At 60.2% G+C, this 20,162-nt stretch overlaps 2 protein-coding genes across 2 annotated transcripts; one reads left to right on the top strand and one right to left on the bottom strand.

Moving 5' to 3' along the window:
• The first annotated feature begins 315 nt into the window (after positions 1-315).
• LOC141917367 (uncharacterized) lies at positions 316-8,096 on the top strand. Its single transcript, XM_074810521.1, has 4 exons — positions 316-327; positions 2,405-2,631; positions 4,347-5,485; positions 5,541-8,096. The coding sequence occupies exons 2-4, from the start codon at positions 2,626-2,628 to the stop codon at positions 6,289-6,291; spliced, it is 1,896 nt and encodes a 631-aa protein (XP_074666622.1). The 5' UTR covers positions 316-327; positions 2,405-2,625; the 3' UTR covers positions 6,292-8,096.
• Positions 8,097-8,249: 153 nt separating this feature from the next.
• Positions 8,250-13,732, bottom strand: IER3 (immediate early response 3). Its single transcript, XM_074810426.1, has 5 exons — positions 13,647-13,732; positions 12,372-12,448; positions 11,745-11,858; positions 11,412-11,656; positions 8,250-9,685 (listed from the first exon to the last, which is right to left on the bottom strand). The coding sequence occupies exons 1-5, from the start codon at positions 13,730-13,732 to the stop codon at positions 9,548-9,550; spliced, it is 660 nt and encodes a 219-aa protein (XP_074666527.1). The 3' UTR covers positions 8,250-9,547.
• Positions 13,733-20,162: the final 6,430 nt, after the last annotated feature.

The raw sequence follows: 20,162 nt of genomic DNA, 5'->3' as shown, positions 1-20,162 counted from the left end.
CCCCCCCCCCCAATATCACACCGCTGGGGTTTGGGGGGGCCGTGAGCAGCGCACGGACTCAGGGTGGGTTGGGGGGGGGGGCGGGTACGTTGTGCTGCCTCAGTTTCCCTTCCCGCGGTGAATTGGAGCTGGTGGAAGCACATTTTGCCCAAAGGTGGAGTGTTTTACCCCAAAATAGAGGGTGTTTGGGGGGCGGGGGGGCGGTGGGAAATGGGGGGGACGGCGCCTGAGGACCAACCTTCTTCCCGGCAGCGGAGGAGATCGCCATCAGTTGGCCGCGCATCACCGCCTTCGCCGAGTCCCACCGGAGGCGGGGGCTGGTGTCGGGTAAGTTTTGGGGTTCAGGGGGGACCCCCAAATTGGGGTGAATTCCTTCGGTTTTGGGAAACCCCCCAAAATTGGGTCAATTCCTTAGGTTTTGGGGGAATCCGAAGATCAGGGGAAATTACGAAGGTTTTGGGGCCTCCCCAAGTTGAGTGAATGCTTTGAGTTTTTGGGGACCCTCCCCAAAATTGGGTGAATTCCTTAGTTTTTGGGAAGCCCCAACTTGGGGTGAATTCCTTAGGTTTTGGGCACCCCCCAAATTTGGGTCAATTCCTTAGGTTTTGGGGGAATCCAAAGATCGGGGGAAATTCTGACGGTTTTGGGGCCTCCCCAAGTTGAGTGAATGCTTTAAGTTTTTGGGGACCCTCACCAAAATTGGGTGAATTCCTTAGTTTTTGGGAAGCTCCAGATTGGGGTGAATTCCTTAGGTTTTGGGCACCCCCCAAAATTGGGTCTATTCCTTAGGTTTTGGGGAATCCGAAGATCGGGGGAAATTACGAAGGTTTTGGGGCCTCCCCAAGTTGAGTGAATGCTTTAAGTTTTTGGGGACCCTCCCCAAAATTGGGTGAATTCCTTAGTTTTTGGGAAGCTCCAGATTGGGGTGAATTCCTTAGGTTTTGGGAAACCCCCAAATTTGGGTCAATTCCTTAGGTTTTGGGGGAATCCAAAGATCGGGGGAAATTCTGACGGTTTTGGGGCCTCCCCAAGTTGAGTGAATGCTTTAAGTTTTTGGGGACCCTCCCCAAAATTGGGTGAATTCCTTAGTTTTTGGGAAGCCCCAACTTGGGGTGAATTCCCTAGGTTTTGGGCACCCCCCAAATTTGGGTCAATTCCTTAGGTTTTGGGAACACTGAAATTTGGGTGAATTCCTTAGGTTTTGCCCCCTCCCCAATTTGAGTGAATGTCTTAGGTTTTTTGGGACCCCCAAAATTTGGGTGAAATCCTTAGTTTTTGGGAACCCCAAATTGGGGTGAATTCCTTAGGTTTTGGGCACCCCCAAATTTGGGTCAATTCCTTAGGTTTGGGGGGAATCCGAAGATCAGGGGAAATTCTGATGGTTTTGGGGCCTCCCCAAGTTGAGTGAATGCTTTGAGTTTTTGGGACACCCCCCCAAAATTGGGTGAATTCCTTAGTTTTTGGGAAGCCCCAAATTTGGGTCAATTCCTTAGGTTTTTGGGAACACTGAAATTTGGGTGAATTCCTTCCGTTTTGGAGATTCCCCAAATTCGGGTGAGTCCCTTAAGTTTTTTGGGATCCCCAAATTTGCCTGAATTCCAAATCCCCCCAAATTTGGGTGTACTCCTTGGGATTTTTGGAGATCCCGCTAATTTTAGGCGAATTCCTTCCATTTTGGAGATCCCCCTCAAATTTGGGTGAATTCCTTCCGTTTTGGAGCTTCCGCAAATTTGGGTGAATCCCTTAAGTTTTTTGGGACACCCAAATTTGCCTGAATTCGAATCCCCCCAAATTTGGGTGAACCCCTTAGGATTTTTGGAGATGGCCCTTTTTTTGGGCGAATTCCTTCATTTTTGGAGATTCCCCAAATTTGGGTGAATCCCTTAGTTTTTTGGAACCCCCAAATTTGCGTGAATTCCAAATCCCCCCACATTTGGTTGAATCCCTTAGGATTTTTGGAGATCCCGCTGATTTTGGGTGAATTCCTTCAGTTTTGGAGATCCCCCTCAAATTTGGGTAAATTCCTTCAGTTTTGGAGATCCCCCTCAATTTGGGTGAATTCCTTCCGTTTCGGAGATTCCCCAAATTTGGGTGAATCCCTTAAGTTTTTTGGGACCCCCAAATTTGCCTGAATTCAAAACCCCCCAAATTTGAGCGAACCCCTTAGGATTTTTTGAGATTGCTTTTTTTTTGGGGTGAATTCTTCCGTTTTGGAGCTTCCCCAAATTTGGGTGAATCCCTTACTTTTTTGGGGACCCCCAAATTGACCCAGCCGCCCCCCCAAATCCCCAAACCCCCCAAAATTTTGGGCGAACCCTTTGGGATTTTCACCCTCCTCCCACCTCCCGCCTCCCTTTTGGGTGAACTCCTCCGTTTTTTTGGGTCTAAAAGTGGTTTTTTCCAGGCGTGGAGGCGGAGGGGGACCAGGGTCAACCCGAGCCCACCCAGATCCCCCCTCGGCGGGGGCCGGCTCCAGCGATGGGGGGGTGAACCCCGATTTACGGCGCCAGTTGGGGCTCATCCTGCAGACGGCCGGCAGGAGCCAGGTGGAGAAGATGCTGCGGGAGCTGGTGCGGGAGCAGGGCCAGGGCGGGAAGCGCCGAAACCGCAAGAAAACGCCCAAAGATGGAGGTAAATTTTGGGGAGGAACCTCTCAAGATCCTCCCGAGACCCCGCCGCCATTTTGCGGGGGCAGCAGGTTTGGGGGGGTTGGTGATTTGGGGGCTGGTTTTTCTTTGAATTATGGACGGGTTGGGTTGGAAAGGGCTTTTGGAGGTCAAGTAGGTCATGAGTTGGGCCACCGCCAACCAGATCTGGTTGCCCAAAGCCCCGTCTGTGGCATCTAAGAAGGGTTTGGGGTTGGAAGGTCAACTAGGCCATGAGTTGGGCCACCACCAACCAGATCTAGTTGCCCAAAGCCCCGTCTGTGGCATCTTGGAAGGGTTTGGGGTTGGAAGGTCAACTAGGCCATGAGTTGGGCCACCACCAACCAGATCCGGTTGCCCAAAGCCCCGTCTGTGGCATCTCGGAAGGGTTTGGGGTTGGAAGGTCAACTAGGCCATGATTTGGGCCACCACCAACCAGATCTGGTTGCCCAAAGCCCTGTCTGTGGCATCTAAGAAGGGTTTGGGGTTGGAAAGTCAACTAGGCCATGAGTTGGGCCACCACCAACCAGATCTGGTTGCCCAAAGCCCCGTCTGTGGCATCTCAGAAGGGTTTGGGGTTGGAAGGGACCTTGGAAGGTCAACTAGGTCCTGAGTTGGGCCACCACCAACCAGATCTGGTTGCCCAAAGCCCCGTCTGTGGCATCACAGAACATTTGGGGTTGGAAGAGACCTTGGAAGATCAAGTAGGCCATGAGCAGGGCCACCTCCAACCAGATCTGGTTGCCCAAAGCTGCGACCGTAATATCATAGAAGGGTTTGGAATTGGAAGGGACCTTGGAAGGCCAACTAGGTCCTGAGTTGGGCCACCACCAACCAGATCTGGTTGCCCAAAGCCCTGTCCGTGGCATCACAGAACGTTTGGGGTTGGAAGAGACCTTGGAAGGTCAACTAGGCCATGAGAAGGACCATCTCCAACCAAATCTGGTTGCCCAAAGTCCCGTCTGTGGCATCTCAGAAGGGTTTGGGGTTGGAAGGGACGTTGGAAGGTCAACTAGGCCATGAGTTGGGCCACCTCCAACGAGATCTGGTTGCCCAAAGCCCCGTCCAACCTGACCTTGAATGGCCCCAGGGCTGGGCCATCTCCAGCCTCTTTGGGCAACCTCACCACCCTCAGCGTACAAAATGTACAAATTGCTCCAACTGGGAGAGGAAGATGTTGGGGACCACATCAAAGGGACGATGGTGGCACATGTCACCGATGATCTGGAGCCGTACTGGTCCCAGTGTAGACCCCCAGGGGCCACCAGTTGCCACTGGTCTCCATCCAGACATGGAGCCATTGACCACGAGTCTTTGGTTGCCACCACCCACCCAATTCCTGATCCACCAACTCCAACTGGGAGAGGAAGATGTTGGGGACCACATCAAAGGGACGATGGTGACACTTGTCACTGGTGATCTGGAGCCGTACTGGTCCCAGTGTAGACCCCCAGGGGCCACCAGTTGCCACTGGTCTCCATCCAGACATGGAGCCATTGACCACGAGTCTTTGGTTGCCACCACCCACCCAATTCCTGATCCACCAACTCCAACTGGGAGAGGAGCACGTTGGGGGGCACCATGTCCAGGGTCTTCCAGAAGTCCAGGGAGATGACATTTTCCGTTGGGGGGTGGGGGGTAAAATTAATTTTGGGGGGGTTGTTGTGCCGGAGGGACTCACGGTTTCTCACCGTGACGCAGGTGCCGGCACCGGGAGCGGAACCGAGGAGGATTCGGCACCGCGGGACGGCGAGGAGCCGGCGCTGGAGGACATCGATGAATGCCAAAGCGGGGGGCAAACCGGCGCCCCCCCCGCCGCCGGTAAAGGGAACGGGGGCAAGAAGGGCGTCGCGGCGTCGCCGGCGTCCCGGGGCGGTTGCGCCGAATGCGGGACGCGAAACCGGTCGCAGAGTCCGGTCAAACCGCGGCGGTGTTCCGAGTGCGGGCGGCGGTGCCGGCCATCGTCGCGGCAACCGGAACGCGGCGGCGGCGGGGGAGAAGCCGCATCGGTGCGGCGACTGCGGCAAAGGCTTCAGCCGCGGGTCCAACCTGGCCCAACACCGGCGCATCCACACCGGCGAACGACCGCACCGTTGCGGCGATTGCGGCAAAGGGTTCATCCAACGTTCCGACCTGGAGCGTCACCGGCGCGTTCACACCGGCGAGCGGCCGTATCCTTGCGGCGATTGCGGCAAACGCTTCAGCGTCAGCTCCCACCTCGACCGGCATCGCCGTACTCACGCCGGCGGACCCGGTCCGCCCGCTCAACCCCGCGCCCGTCCTCGACCGGCGCCGCCGCCGGAAGGATCGCCGGCTCCTCACCGCTGCCCCGAATGCGGGAAGAGTTTCGCCCAACGTTCCGCGTTGGCCAAACACCGGAAGACCCACAGCGGCGAACGGCCTCACCGTTGCGGCGATTGCGGGAAGAGCTTCAGCCGCGGGTCCAACCTCACCCAACACCGGCGCATCCACACCGGCGAACGACCCTTCGCTTGCGGCGATTGCGGCAAAGGGTTCATCCAACGTTCTGACTTGGAACGGCATCAACGCGTCCACACCGGCGAACGACCCTACACCTGCGCCGAATGCGGTAAAAGCTTCAGCGTCAGCTCCCACCTCGACCGGCACCAAAAAATCCACGCGGCCGAACGGGCGTCTTACCGTTGCCCCGAACATCTCGCCGGTTTTTTGGCCGCTCACCGTCACGGTCGCCTCTTCCAATGCGCCCAATGCGGGCGATGTTTCAGTCAAGGCGCCGCGTTGCTCAAACATCAACGCGCTCACGGCGCCGGAGGGATGACGGGGCAACCCCCGAAATGCCCGGATTGCGGGAAAAACCGGTGGTAACGGCGTGGGGTTACGTCCCCGCGGTCAACAATGTCTGGATTGCGGGAGGGAAGCGGAGAACGGCGACGGGGAAACGACGCCGGCGGCGCCGCCGGAAAAACCCTACAAGTGTGGGGAGTGCGGGAAAGGGTTTGGCCAACGCTCGGCGTTGGTTAAACACCGGCGGATCCATACGGGCGAGAAACCCTACGCCTGCGGGGATTGCGGGAAGGGTTTTATCCAGAAGTCGGACCTCACCATCCACCGGCGGATGCACACCGGGGAGAAACCGTATCGCTGCGGCGAGTGCGGGAAGTGCTTCAGCGTCTCCTCCAACCTCATCACCCACCAACGCACCCACCTGGGCGAGAAGCCCTACCAGTGCCCCGAGTGCGGCAAGAGCTTCATCCAACGCTCCGAGCTCACCATCCACCAGCGCGTCCACACCGGCGAGAAGCCCTACAAGTGTCCCGAGTGCGGCAAGTGCTTCAGCCGCAGCTCCCACCTCAACCGCCACCAACGCACCCACGCCGGGGACAAGCCCAAAGCCACCGTCACCGCCGCGGCCGCCGCCGTCGCCAACCCTTCCGGCGCCTTCTCCGGCGCCGCCTTCTCCCCTCCGCCGTTGGGCGGTTCGGCGGCGCCCATCCCCTCGCTGCCCTCCTTCCCGCCCTCCCCCTCGCCCCTGCCCATCCCTTCCCTCTCCAGCCCCGCCCTGGACCTGCCGTGGGCCCTCTCCTTCCCCGCCCGCGCCTTCCCCCACCCGTCCTTCCCCTCGGCCCCCGCCTCGGGGCCCCAGACCCCCTCCCTCATCAACTGAGCGGTGGCCGGCCCTGGCCGCGGCTCCGTCCTCCCCCCAACCTCCCCAGCCGCTCGCCCAACGCCCAACTGGAGTTGGCCTCAAAGACCCATCACTGGGGAGCTTCTTCCTGCCCCGAATCGTTCAGCCTTGGTGGGTAATTAACGATCTAATTAGAGGATGGGCAAGTCCCCTTCGTTCCATGGCTCCATCCTCCCCAGCCGCTCGCCCAACACCCAACTGGAGTTGGCCTCAAAGACCCATCACTGGGGAGCTTCTTCCTGCCTGGAGCTGTTCAGCCTTGGTGGGTAATTAACGATCTCGCTAATCTAGAGGATGGGCAAGTCCCCTTCGTTCCGTGGCTCCCTCCTCCCCCCAACCTCCCCAGCCGCTCGCCCAACACCCAACCTGGGTTGACATCAAAGCCCCAGCGTTGGGGATGTTCCCACCTGGAGCCGTTCAGCTTGGGTGGGTAATTAATGATCTCATTAATTAGGGGATGGGGGACCCTGGCTGATGCTCCAGCTCCATCATCCAACCTCCTGATCTCATTAATTAGGGGATGGGGGACCCTGGCTGATGCCCAGCTCCATCATCCAACCTCCCCAGCCGCTCGCACAACGCCCAACTGGAGTTGGCCTCAAAGACCCATCACTGGGGGCTTGTTCCTGCCCGGAATCGTTCAGCCTTGGTGGGTAATTAACGATCTAATTAGAGGATGGGCAAGTCCCCTTCGTCCGTGGCTCCCTCCTCCCCCAACCTCCCCAACCACTCACCCAACACCCAACTGGAGTTGACCTCAAAGTCCTGACACTGTTGGGGGGGGGGGGTTGTTCCTCCGCGGAGCCATTCACCTTGGTGGTTAATTAATGATCTAATTAGGGATTGGGGGGGCTCCCCCCCTTAATTTTAACACTTTTTACCAAATTACTACCTTTTTACAGCAGGAGATGCGGCCCTTCCCCAAGCCAGCAGAGGAGGGACAGTGCCGCCCCCCCCCCCCCCCGCCCCCCTCAGATTTTGGGCAGAGTGAAGCAATTAAATTAAATTCTCCACCTAATTAAGATGATTTTTAATGATGTTTTCCCATCCCTTTCCTCCTCCCACTGTGTTTGCTGAGCACAACCCAAAATTTGCCAAATTTGTCCTAGGCAGAGCTGGTAAAAAAACCCTGAAGCAGAAAAAAGGGGGTTTTGGGTTTTTTTCCCTTTTTCTGCTCATTTTCACTCTTTTGGGCAGATTATTTTGGTGGGGGGGGGGGGGGGGTGGGTGGGAGCCAGGGGGGTGAGTCCCATCTGGATCGATGGGCAAAACGGCTCTTTCTGGTTTTTTTTTACTGCTGTCACGTGTCTTGTGGTGGTTTTTTTGGCACAGCTGGGCGGCCACGATGCTCCCCAAGTGCCATTATGGGGAAAAAACCCTGGATTTGGGTCACCGGCGCTGCCGAGCGCATGTTTCGGAGGAAAGACTTTTATTATCCCGCGCGGAGCTCGGTCAAACACGAGGTTTGTCTGGTCCCCCGAATGGGAGCAAAATCGAGCTGTTTCAGCTTTTTTGTTTTTTTTTTTTTTTTTTTTAAAAAAAATAATAATTTTTTTTTTTTTGTTACTTTTGTGACTTTGTATCCCAGCGGCGCCAACGAGTCGGTTCAATAAACAGGAGCTGACTCGTGATGGAAAAAAAAAGTGGTTTTTCTGCCTAAAATAAAGCCTTTTCTTTTAATTCCTCACATCACCCCCCCCCCCAAAACGGTGGGGCAGCGTTGTGTGCCCCCCCCCAGCCAAAATTGGGGCAAAAAAGGGGGAAAAAAATCCTGTTTCTTGAGCGTTAAGGAGGAGGAAGCGCTTCTGCCTCGTTTTTTCCGAGGGTCCCGACAGCAAAAGTGCAGGCAGGGGGGGCGCAGGCGGGGAGAGGGGCTCTGGGGGGGTTTGGGGGGCTCCCCCCGAGGCCACGACGCTCCAATGAAGACCCAGCGGCGCTTCGTGTTAAATAACAGCAATTAAATTAAAACATTAATAACCCCCCAATTAAATAAAACTTAAATAACCCGTCAATTAAATAACCGCAGAATAAATACAAATATCATAAATACTGTAGTGTGGGGGGGGGGGGAAGGGGATGAGGGGCACCCATGGGTGCTAGGGGCAGCCCCGGAGGTGAGGTAGGGCACTCATGGGTGTTGAATGCTTTGAGTGCGTGGTGAGGGGCACCCATGGGTGCTGGGTGCCATCCCAGGCCTGAGGGCGGGGTGATGGGTCCCCAAAGTGTCCCTAGGGTGCCGGATGCCACCCCAAGGTTGAGGTGAGGGGCACCCATGGGTGCTATCGCAGCGCTGAGGACAAGGTGATGGGCCCCAAAGCGTCCCTAGGGTGCAGATGCCACCCCAAGGTTGAGGTGAGGGGCACCCATGGGTGCTATCGCAGCTCTGAGGCCAAGGTGATGGGCCCCAAAGTAGTCCCTGGGGTGCCAGATGCCACGCCAAGGTTGAGGTGAGGGGCATACCCATGGGTGCTATCGCAGCTCTGAGGCCAAGGTGATGGGCCCCAAAGCATCCCTGGGGTGCCAGACGCCACCCCAAGGTTGAGGTGAGGGGCACCCATGGGTGCTATCGCAGCTCTGAGGCCAAGGTGATGGGCCCCAAAGCATCCCTGGGGTGCCAGACGCCACCCCAAGGTTGAGGTGAGGGGCACCCATGGGTGCTATCGCAGCGCTGAGGCCAAGGTGATGGGCCCCAAAGTGTCCTGGGGTGCCAGATGCCACGCCAAGGTTGAGGTGAGGGGCACCCATGGGTGCTATCGCAGCTCTGAGGACAAGGTGATGGGCTCCAAAGTGTCCCTAGGGTGCCGGATGCCACCCCAAGGTTGAGGTGAGGGGCACCCATGGGTGCTGTTGCAGCGCTGAGGCCAAGGTGATGGGCCCCAAAGTGTCCCCTAGGGTGCTGGATGCCACCCATAGGTGAGGTGAGGGGCACCCATGGGTGCGTGATGTCACCCTGTGGCGACTCCCAACTTCCAGTCCAGCACGTTGGGCACAGCAGGGTGCTGGGTGCCACCCTGAGCCGAGGTGACACTTTTGGGTGCCACCTGAGAGCAGGGTGAAGGGTCCTGGGTGCCCCCCCGCCCCTCACTGCGCAGCGCAGTTGTGGGGCCGCAGGGCAGGTGACAGCAGCAGACGGGGGCAGGAAGCACCATGGGTGCCCCCACCAGTGTCCCATTGGGTGTCCAGGTTGGGGGTGTCACAGCCAGCTGGAGCAGCGTTCCCTCCCCGGGCGGGGACGTCACCGTGGGTGGCACCGCGGGTGTCGTGGGTGGCACCTCCCGGGTGCGCTGTACACCTGGGCACTCACCACGGCCAAGAGCAGCACCAGCAGCCGCTTCGCCGCGCTCGGCTCCTCCGTGGGGAGCGGCCGCCGCACCTGGGGGGGGGGGGGCAAAAAAAGGGGGGTAACACTGATCTGCCCAGGGGAAAAAATAAACCTGGGGTAAATAATTCCCTCCCCCCCAGGGGCAAATAGCCCCTCCCTGAGGCAATTAACTCCTTGATTAGTGTGGAGAACCCACCCAAGGGCAACACCACCCCCCCCCTAGCAAATAAATCCCCCCCCGGGGCAAATAATTCCCACTCCTGGGCAAATAACTCCCCCCCCACCTCCCTGGGGCAAATAACTCCTGTCCCTGAGGCAAATATCTCCCACTCCTGGGCAAATATCCCCCCCCCACCTCCCTGGGGCAAATAACTCCACTCCTGGGGCAAATAATTCCCCTCCCTGGGGCAAATAACTGCCCCCCCCGCCCGGGGCAAATAACTCCCCTCCCTGGGGCAAATAACTCCCACTCCTGGGCAAATAACACCCCCTCCACCTCCCTGGGGCAAATAACTCCCCCCCCCACTCCCTGGGGCAAATAACTCCCCCCCCACTCCCTGGGGCAAATAAACTCCCCTCCCTGGGGCAAATAACTCCCCCCCCACCCCCCCGGGGCAAATAACTCCCCTCCCTGGGGCAAATACCCCCCCCCCACCTCTCCGGGGCAATAAGTCCCCTCCCTGGGGCAAATAGTTCCCCCTGCTCAGGCTTAGGGAACCCACCCAAGGGCAACCCCCCCCCCCTCTGACCCTGCTTGACTTCCAGAAGGGTAATTGGGGTAATTACCCCCCTTGGGGCAAAATACAGCCCTGGGAGGGGGGGGAATTCCCCCCCCCCCCCCTCCTTTCCGGCACCAGGTGGGGGTGAGTCAGGCCGGGGGAGGCGGGGAAGTGACTCACCCCCCTCAGCGCCGGGAAAATGGGGCTCGTCCTGCCCCCCCCGGGGCACCCGCGAGCCCGGCGGGAGGGGACTCAGAAGCCCAGGAAGGGGGGACCCGAGGAAAAGGGGGAGCCGGGAGCCCCCCCCCAGGAAAGGGGGGGACCCAGAGGCCCGGGGGGGGACCCGGGAGCCCCATGAGGGTCTCAGAGGCCCGGGGGGGGGACCCGGGAGCCCCGGGGGGGGGTCTCAGAGGCCCGGGGGGGAGGTCTCAGAGGCCGGGGGGGGGGAGCCGGGAGCCCCGGGGGGGTCTCAGAGGCCCGGGGGGGAGACCGGGAGCCCCGGGGGGGGACCCGGGAGCCCCGGGGGGGACTCAGAGGCCCGGGGGGGACCCGGGAGCCCGGGGGGGGTCTCAGAGGCCTGGGGGGGGACCCGGGAGCCCCGGGGGGGGACCCGGGAGCCCCGGGGGGGACTCAGAGACCCGGGGGGGGACCGGGAGCCCGGGGGGGACTCAGAGACCCGGGGGGGGACCCGGGAGCCCCGGGGGGGACTCAGAGACTCGGGGGGGGACCCGGGAGCCCCGGGGGTGTCTCAGAGGCCGGGGGGGGACCCGGGAGCCCGGGGGGGGACCCGGGAGCCCCAGGGGGGGACTCAGAGGCCCGGGGGGGGGACCCGGGAGCCCCGGGGGTGTCTCAGAGGCCGGGGGGGGACCCGGGAGCCCCGGGGAGGACTCAGAGGCCCGGGGGGGGACCCGGAGCCCCGGGGGCGGGTCTCAGAGGCCCGAGGGGGGACTCAGAGGCCCGGGGGGGACCCGGGAGCCCCGGGGGGGACTCAGAGGCCCGGGGGGGTCCCTGCCCCCACAGTCCCCCAGGCGCCGGGGCTGGCGGGGGCCGATACTCACAGCGGGCGGGTAGAGGACGCGGCGGTGCCGGCGGCGGGGCCTGGGGGTGCCGCTGGGCCCTACCGGGGGCTCGAAGGTGAAGTGGCGGGGGGGGGACGGGGTGACCCCACCGGGGCCCCCCTCAGCCCGGCCCCAGCCCCGGCCCGGACACGTCGTCGTTGCCGCGCCATTGTCATCGTCATCGTCATCTCGCAAATGGCGGCGGCGCGGCCGGCGGGCTCTTATAGCGGCGGGAAGCCACGCCCCTTTGTGGGCGGGGAGACACGCCCACGGCGGCTTCTATTGGCTGTGGGGGGGTGGGAGGCGTGGCTCTAGCGGGAAGGCCCCGCCCACCCGCCCAGGGGTGCTCGGAGGGGGGGGCGGGGGGGCTATAGGGGGTATATGGAGCGCTATAGGGGTCCATGGGGGGGACAGGTGGCGTGTGGGAGCCATAGGGTATATAATGGGCTATAGGGGGCTACGGGGCATGTGTAGGGGCGAGGGGGGCCTGTATAGGGGTGGCAGGGGGGTGTAGGGGGGGTATTGGGGGGCTACGGGGGTTGCATGGAGGGGTATTAGGGGCTATAGGGTGTGTATAGGGGGGTGTAGGGGGGTATTGGGGGGACTACGGGGGTTGCATCGAGGGGTATAGGGCGTATAGGGTGTGTATAGGGGGGTGTAGGGGGGTATTGGGGGGGCTACGGGGGTTGCATGGAGGGGTATAGGGGCTATAGGGTGTGTATAGGGGGGTGTAGGGGGGTATTGGGGGGCTACGGGGTTGCATGGAGGGGTATAGGGCTATAGGGTGTGTATAGGGGGGTGTAGGGGGGTATTGGGGGGCTACGGGGTTGCATGGAGGGTATAGGGGGCTAGAGGGCATGTATAGGGGGTGTATTGGGGGCTAAAGGGTTGCATGGAGGGTATAGGGGCTATAAGGGGCTATAGGGGTGTATAGGGGGGCATGGGGTGTATTGGGGTTACAGGGGTTGCATGGAGGGTTATAGGGGACTATAGGGGGTGTATTGGGGTTACAGCGGTTGCATCGAGGGGTATAGGGGCTATAGGGCATGTATAGGGGGTATAGGGGGTGTATTGGGGGTTACAGGGGTTGCATGGAGGGGTATAGGGGGCTATAGGGTGTATAGGGGGTATATTGGGGCTACAGGGGTTGCATAGAGGGGTATAGGGCCTATAGGGCGTGTATGGGGGGTATAGGGGGTGTATTGGGGCTACAGGGGTTGCATGGAGGGGTATAGGGGCTATAGGGCATGTATAGGGGGTATAGGGGGTGTATTGGGGCTACAGGGGTTGCATGGAGGGGTACAGGGGGCTATAGGGGTGTATAGGGGGTGTATGGGGGGTTACAGGGGTTGCAGAGGGGTATAGGGGCTATAGGGGGTGATCGGGAGCTGTAGGGGGCTATAGGAGTGTATGAGAGGGGCTATAGGGGTTCTATGGGACTAGTGGGGTGTATGGGTGGCTATAGTGAGCTATAGGGGATGTATGGGTGGCTATAGGGGCTACAGATTGTGCCTGGAGGTCTATAGGGGTCTTTAAGGGGGTGTCCAATGCCTTTAAGGTTGTATAGGGGCCATTATAGAGGGTGCAGGGGGATCTAGAGGAGCCCCCAGAGGTGTATAGAGTCTGTAGAGGGGGTGGAGGGGGATCTATAGGGGTGTATGAGCATGTATAGGGGCTGTAGGGGTCTGGAGAGTACAGTGGTCTATAGGGGGGTGTAAATGAATATAGGGGACGTATGGGGGGTGCAGTGGGCTAAAGGGAGTTTGGCGGTGTATAGGGGGCGTATAGGGGTGTATGGGGAAATACTTGGACGTAAAGGTGTCTATAGGGGTGTAGGGGGGGTTATGGCCGCGTAGGGGGTGTATGGCGATGCATAGGGGTGTATAGGGGGCTATAGGGGCATATACATGTATCTAGTGGCTGTATAGGGGTGGAGGAGCATAAAGAGGGGTTCACTATGCATCAACCTCCTGCCTAAGCCCCCCCCTTCCCCTATAGCCCCCCCTTCCCCTATAGCCCTATAGCTTCCCCCCCCCCCGCACGTCTGTCACGCGCCGGATTTTCCCCCGTTGCACAACTCGTGCGGGGGCACCCGGATGCCTGAGTCCCCTTTTTTAGGGGGGGGGGGTGAGGGGACACAACACACCCCCAGATATTTAGGTCCCTTGAGGGGTGGGGGGGCATATAGGATGAGGCACCAGCCCTCTGGGGGTGCCTGGGTCCCCTATGGAATACAGGGGGGGGGGGCTGGGCAGCTGGCGGATGCCCGGGTTCCTAAGGCCTGAGTCATGGGGGGGGGGGGGGGAGGGTGTTTGCGTCATTCTCCCCTTTTCCATCCCCAAAAGGGGGGGATGGGCAGTGAGGATCCAGGAATTCGGGGGCCCCACTGTGTGCCAGACCCCCCCAAAAGGCACCGACCCCCCCAAAAAAGGATCGACCCCCCCCAAAAGGGACTGACCCCCCCCAAAGGGACTGACCCCCTGAAAGGGACTCAGGGGTCCAGACACCCCAAAGGGGGGGGTCCCAGGTATTTGGGACCCCACTGTGTGCCAGACCCCCCCAAAAGGCACCGACCCCCCCCAAAAAAGGATCGACCCCCCCCCCCAAAGGGACTGACCCCCCTCTAAAGGGACCCAGGGGTCTGAGCATCAAAGGGGGGGGACCCAGGTATTTGGGGACCCCACTGTGTGCCAGACCCCCCAAAAGGGACTGACCCCCCCTAAAAGGGACTCAGGGGTCTGAGCATCCAAGGGGGGGGGACCCAGGCATTAGGGGACCCCACTGTGTGCCAGACCCCCCCAAAAGCACCGACCCCCCCTAAAGGGACTCAGGGGTCCAGGCACCCCAAAGGGGGGACCCAGGGGTCTGAGCACCCAAAGGGGGGGACCCTGGGATCCGGGCACCCAAGGGGGGGGACCCAGGGGTCTGGGCACCCCCACATAGATGAGACAGACCCAAACAACCCCAAAAACCTCTATATATTAGTGTAAAAATCTCCGTTTTGGCACCAAATATTTACAGCCCCGCCCCTGCCCCTCCCCTGCTGCCACCGTCGCTAATTAGCCCCCCCGCTAATGAGGAATGAGGGTGTTGAGTGGAGATGGGTCCGGGGGGGGTCCCAAGGGTCTGGGGGGGTCCAGAGGTCTGGGGGGTCCAGGGATCAGGGGGGTCCCATGTCAGTAGTGTTGGGTGTTTCCAGTGTTGGGTGAAGAGGAAGGAGGAGGAGGAAGATGAAGGAGAAGGAGGTGGAAAGGAAGGAGGAGGAAGATGAAGGTGGAGGATCGAGGAGGAAGATGAAGAAGAAGGAGGTGGAAGAGAAGGAGGAGGATGAAGGAGGAGGATGAGGAGGAAGATGAAGGAGAAGGAGGTGGAAGAGAAGGAGGAGGAAGATGAAGGTGGAGGTTGAGGAGGAAGATGAAGAAGAAGGAGGTAGAACAGAAGGAGGAGGAAGAATGAGGAGGATGAGGAGGAAGATGATCGAAGAAGGAGGTGGAAGGGAAGGAGGAGGAAGATGAAGGCGAGGATGATGAGGAAGATGAAGGAGAAGGAGGTGGAAGGGAAGGAGGAGGAAGATGAAGGTGGAGGATGAGGAGGAAGATGAAGAGAAGGAGGTGAAGAGAAGGAGGAGGATGAAGGAGGAGGATGAGGAGGAAGATGAAGGAGAAGGAGGTGGAAGAGAAGGAGGAGGAAGATGAAGGTGGAGGATGATGAGGAAGAAGAAGAAGGAGGTGGAAGAGAAGGAGGAGGAGGAAGAATGAGGAGGATGAGGAGGAAGATGAAGAAGAAGGAGGTGGAAGAGGAGGAGGAAGAAGAATGAGGAGGATGAGGAGAAGATGAAGAAGAAGGAGGTAGAACAGAAGGAGGAGGAAGAATGAGGAGGATGAGGAGGAAGATGAAGAAGAAGGAGGTGGAAGGGAAGGAGGAGGAAGATGAAGGTGGAGGATGATGAGGAAGATGAAGGAGAAGGAGTGGAAGGGAAGGAGGAGGAAGATGAAGGTGGAGGATGATGAGGAAGAAGAAGAAGGAGGTGGAAGAGAAGGAGGAGGAGAAGAATGAGGAGGATGAGGAGGAAGATGAAGAAGAAGGAGGTAGAACAGAAGGAGGAAGAAGATGAAGGAGGAGGAGAATGAAGAATGAAGAGGATGAGGAGGAAGATGAAGGACAAAGAGGTGGAAGATGAGGAGGAGGAAGAGTGAGGAGGATGATGAGGAAGATGAAGGACGTGGAAGGGAAGGAGGAGGATGAAGAAGGAGGAGGCTGAGGAGGAAGATGAGGAGAAAGAGGTGGAAGAGAAGGAGGAGGAAGATGAAGGAAGAAGAAGAATGAGGATGAGGAAGACCAAGGAGAAGGAGGTGGAAGAGGAGGAGGAGGAAGATGAAGGCTGAAGGAGGGAGGAGGAGGAGGGTTATAAGGAGGATGAAGCACGAGGAGGAGGGGGATGGCGGAGGAGGAGGATGAGGAGGAACGTGAAGCAGGAGAAGGAAGATGAAGGAGAGGAGGAGGAGGAGGAGGAGGAGGAGGAAGAGGAGGAGGAGGCGGAAGAGGAGGAGGAGGAGGACGAGGACGAGGAGGAAGAGGAGGAGGAGAGGAAGAGGAGGAGGAGGAGGAGGAGGACGAGGATGAGGAGGAAGAGAGGAGGAGGAGGAAGAGGAGGAGGAGGAGAGAGGAGAGGAGGAGGAGGTGGAGGAGGAGGAGGAGGAGGAAGAGGAGGAGGAGGAGGAGGACGAGGACGAGGAGGTAGAGGAGGAGGAGGAGGAGGAGGAGGAGGAGGAGGAGGAAGAGGAGGACGAGGAGGAGGAGGAGGAGGAGGAGGGGGATGAAGGCTGCTGCTGGCGAGGAAGAGGCCGGCCGGGAGGAAGGTCAGGCCAGGGCCGTGTGTGGCGCAGCAGGCGGTGCAGGAGGCCGAAGGACGGGCGGTCGGACGGCGTCGCGGGCCCAGCAGCGCAGCATCACCCCGTGCAGCGCCGCCGGGCAGCCCGGGGGGCACGGCAGGTACTCTGGGGTCACGGGGGGTCACGGGGTCACGGCGGGGTCACGGGGTCACGGCGGGGTCACGGGGGGTCACGGGGGCAACGGGGGAACTGGGAGGACTGGGGGGAACTGGGAGGGGTTGGGGGAGTTGGGAGCGATGGGGGATGAGGGGAGTGGGGGGAGGAACGGGGAGTAGTGGGGTGGAGTGGGGGGGACTGGGGGGGACTGGGAGTGACTGGGAGTGACTGGGAGTACTGGGGGTGACTGGGAGTTACTGGGAGTACTGGGGGTGACTGGAGTAACTGGGAGTGACTGGGAGTGACTGGGAGTGATGGGAGCACTGGGAGTGATGGGACTACTGGGAGTAACTGGAGTAATGGGAGTAACTGGGGGTCACTGGGAGTAACTGGGAGTGACTGGGAGTAACTGGGAGTGATGGAGTAACTGGAGTCACTGGGAGTAACTGGGAGTAACTGAAGTGATGGGAGTAACTGGGAGTACTAGGGGTGACTGGGAGTAACGGGGAGTAAGGGAGTACTGGGGAGACTGGGAGTGACTGGGAGTGACTGGGAGTACTGGAGTGATGGGAGTAACTGGGAGTAACTGGGAGTGATGGGACTACTGGGAGTAACTGGGAGTAACTGGGAGTGATGGGAGTGATGGGAGTACTGGGAGTGATGGGACTACTGGAGTAACTGGAGTGATGGGAGCACTGGGGTCACTGGGAGTAACTGGGAGTAACTGGGAGTGATGGGACTACTGAGTGATGGGAGTACTGGGGAGACTGGGAGTAACTGGGGGAGACTGGGAGTGACTGGGAGTGATGGGAGTGATGGGAGTACTCGGGGTGACTGGGAGTTAACTGGGGGTGACTGGAGTAACCGGGAGTAACTGGGAGTGATGGGGGTGACTGGGAGTAACTGTGGAGACTCGGGAGGAACTGGGAGTGGTTGAGGGAGTTGGGAGCAATGGGGGGATAAGTGGGAGTGGGGGGAGGAACTGGGAGTACTGGGGTTAACTGGGAGTACTGGGGGAACTGGGAGCAGCATGGGGGTAACTGGGCACTAAAGGCTACAGCAGGGTCCTCCCAGTCCCTCCCAGTATCCCCAGTCCCTCCCAATATCATTCCACTCCCCCAAGTCCCCTCAGTGTCCCCCCAGTCCCTCCCAGTACTCCCCAGTCCCCTCTGAAGGTCCTCCCAGTAACCCCAACTTCCCCTCAGTGTCCTTCCAGTCCCTCCAGTGCTCCAGTTCCTCCCCAGCTCCCTCCCAGTGCCCTCCAGTGCCCTCAAACCACCTCCCAGTGACTCCCAGTGCCCCCCAGCTCCTTCCCAGTGCCCCCAGTCCCATCCCAGTGACTCCCAGTGCACCCAGTCCCCTCCCAGTGCCTTCCAGTCTCTCCCAGTGCCCCCAACCCCATCCCAGTGACTCCCAGTCCTCCCAGCCCCTCCAAGTGCCCCCAGCCCCCTTCCAGTGCCTTCAGTCCCTCCCAGTCCCATCCCAGTGACTCCAGTGCCCCCAGCCCCCTCCAGTGCCTTCCAGTCTCTCCCAGTGCCCCCAACCCATCCAGTGACTCCCATTGCCCCCCAGCTCTCCCCCAGTGCCTCCCAGTCCCTCCCAGCCCCCTCCAAGTGCCCCTAGCCCCTTCCAGTGCCTTCAAGTCCCTCCCAGTGCCTCCCAGTCCCATCCCAGTGACTCCAGTGCCCCCAGCCCCCTCCAACGGCCCTCAGCCCCCTTCCAGTGCCTCCCAGTCCCCTCCCAGTGCCCCCAATGCCATCCAAGTGCCCCCCAGCCCCTTCAGTGCTCCCAGTCCCTCCCAGTGCCTCCCAGTCCCCTCCAGTGCCCCCCAACGCATCCAAGTGCCCCCCAGCCCCCTTCCAGTGCCTCCAGTCCCTCCCAGTGCCTCCAGTCCCATCCCAGTGACTCCAGTCCCCTCCCAGTGCCCCCAACCCCATCCAAGTGCCCCCCAGCCCCCTTCCAGTGCCTTCCACTCCCTCCCAGTGCCTCCCAGTCCCATCCCAGTGCCTCCCAATCCCCTCCAGTGCCCCCCAACGCCATCCAAGTGCCCCCCAGCCCCTCCCAGTGCCTTCCAGTCCCTCCAGTGCCTCCCAGTGCCTCCAGTCCCCTCCCAGTGCCTTCCAGTCCCTCCCAGTGCCTCCCAGTGCCTCCCAGTCCCCTCCCAGTGCCTCCCAGTCCCTCCCAGTGCTTCCAGTCCCTCCCAGTGCCTCCAGTCCCTCCCAGTGCCCCCCAATGCATCCAAGTGTCCCCCAGCCCCCTCCCAGTGCCTTCCAGTCCCTCCCAGTGCCTCCCAGTCCCCTCCCAGTGCCCCCCAACCCCATCCAAGTGCCCCCAGCCCCTTCCAGTGCCTTCCAGTCCCTCCCAGTGCCTCCCAGTCCCATCCAGTGCCTCCCAATCCCCTCCAGTGCCCCCAACGCCATCCAAGTGCCCCCAGCCCCCTCCCAGTGCCTTCCAGTCCCTCCAGTGCCTCCCCAGTCCCATCCCAGTGCCTCCCAGTCCCCTCCAGTGCCCCCCAACACCATCCAAGTGCCCCCCAGCCCCTTCCCAGTGCCTCCCAGTCCCCTCCCAGTGCCCCCCAACCCCATCCAAGTGCCCCCCAGCCCCCTTCCAGTGCCTTCCAGTCCCTCCCAGTGCCTCCCAGTCCCCTCCCAGTGCCCACCTGGCGGCCCTGGGCGCGGAAGTGGTGCCCGGCGTTGGCGATGACCTGCTCGTCACTGAGGCGCCGTAGGGCTGCTCGCGGCACCGCGTCAGCACCTCCCACAGCGTCACCCCGAAGGCCCAGGCGTCGCTGGCCGGGTGAAGGTCCCCTGCGGGGGGGCGGGGACGGGCATGGACACGCCCCCAGGGGACACACCCCCGCAGGCCCCGCCCACCCGCAGCCAACCTATCCCCAGCGGTGGCCCAAATCCCCTTAACTGGGCCCAGTTCAGCCCAAATCCCCCTCAAATATCCCCAAACCCCTGAACTTCACCCAGTTCTGCCCTAAATTCTCCTCAAATGTCCCCAAACCCCCTTAAATCCACCCAATCTACCCCAAACTCCCCTGAAATGTCCCCAAATCCCCTGAACTCCCCCCAAACTCCCTGAAATGTCCCAAATCCCTGAACTCCCCCCAATTCCTTCCCAATGTCCCCAAACCCCCTGAACTCTGCCCAATTCCCTCAAATGTCCCCAAAACCCCTCAACTCCCCCAATTCCTCCCAATGTTCCCAAATCCCCTGAACTCCGCCCAATCCACCCCAAATTCTCCTGAAATGTCCCCAAATCCCCTGAACTCTCCCCAATTCCTCCCCAATGTCCCAAACCCCCTGAACTCCCCCCCAACCCCCCCAAACTCCCCTGAAATGTCCCAAATCCCCTGAACTCCCCCCAATTCCTTCCCAATGTCCCCAAACCCCCTGAACTCTGCCCAATTCCCCTCAAAATGTCCCCAAATCCCCTCAACTCTCCCCAATTCCTCCCCAATGTCCCCAAATCCCCTGAACTCTGCCCAATCCACCCAAACTCCCCTGAAATGTCCCCAAATCCCCTGAACTCTCCCCAATTCCTCCCCAATGTCCCCAAATCCCCTGAACTCCCCCCAAACCCCCCCAAACTCCCCTGAAATGTCCCCAAATCCCCTGAACTCTCCCAATTCCTCCCCAATGTCCCCAAACCCCCCCAAACTCCCCTCAAATGTCCCCAAATCCCTTAATTTCCCTAATTCTGCCTAAATTCTCCTCAAATGTCCCCAAACCCCCTGAACTCCCCCAAACCCCCCAAA

Source organism: Strix aluco, chromosome 37, assembly GCF_031877795.1.
Source record: "Strix aluco isolate bStrAlu1 chromosome 37, bStrAlu1.hap1, whole genome shotgun sequence".
NCBI lineage: Eukaryota > Metazoa > Chordata > Aves > Strigiformes > Strigidae > Strix > Strix aluco.
Note: the sequence above shows the minus strand (reverse complement) of the source record. Positions and strands in the feature narration are given on the sequence as shown.

Excerpts from the sequence above, each read along its gene's own strand:
- LOC141917367 (XM_074810521.1), top strand. Across the intron at positions 5,486-5,540 it reads CCGGATTGCGGGAAAAACCG|GGAAGCGGAGAACGGCGACG; the intron begins GTGGTAACGGCG and ends GGATTGCGGGAG.
- IER3 (XM_074810426.1), bottom strand. The coding sequence starts at position 13,732 with ATGACGCAAACACCCTCCCCCCCCCCCCCCCATGACTCAGGCCTTAGG. Across the intron at positions 12,449-13,646 it reads CTGCCCAGCCCCCCCCCCCT|CCCCTATACCCCTCGATGCA; the intron begins GTATTCCATAGG and ends CATGCCCTATAG. Across the intron at positions 11,859-12,371 it reads TAACCCTCCATGCAACCCCT|CCCATTATATACCCTATGGC; the intron begins GTAACCCCAATA and ends AGCCCCCTATAG.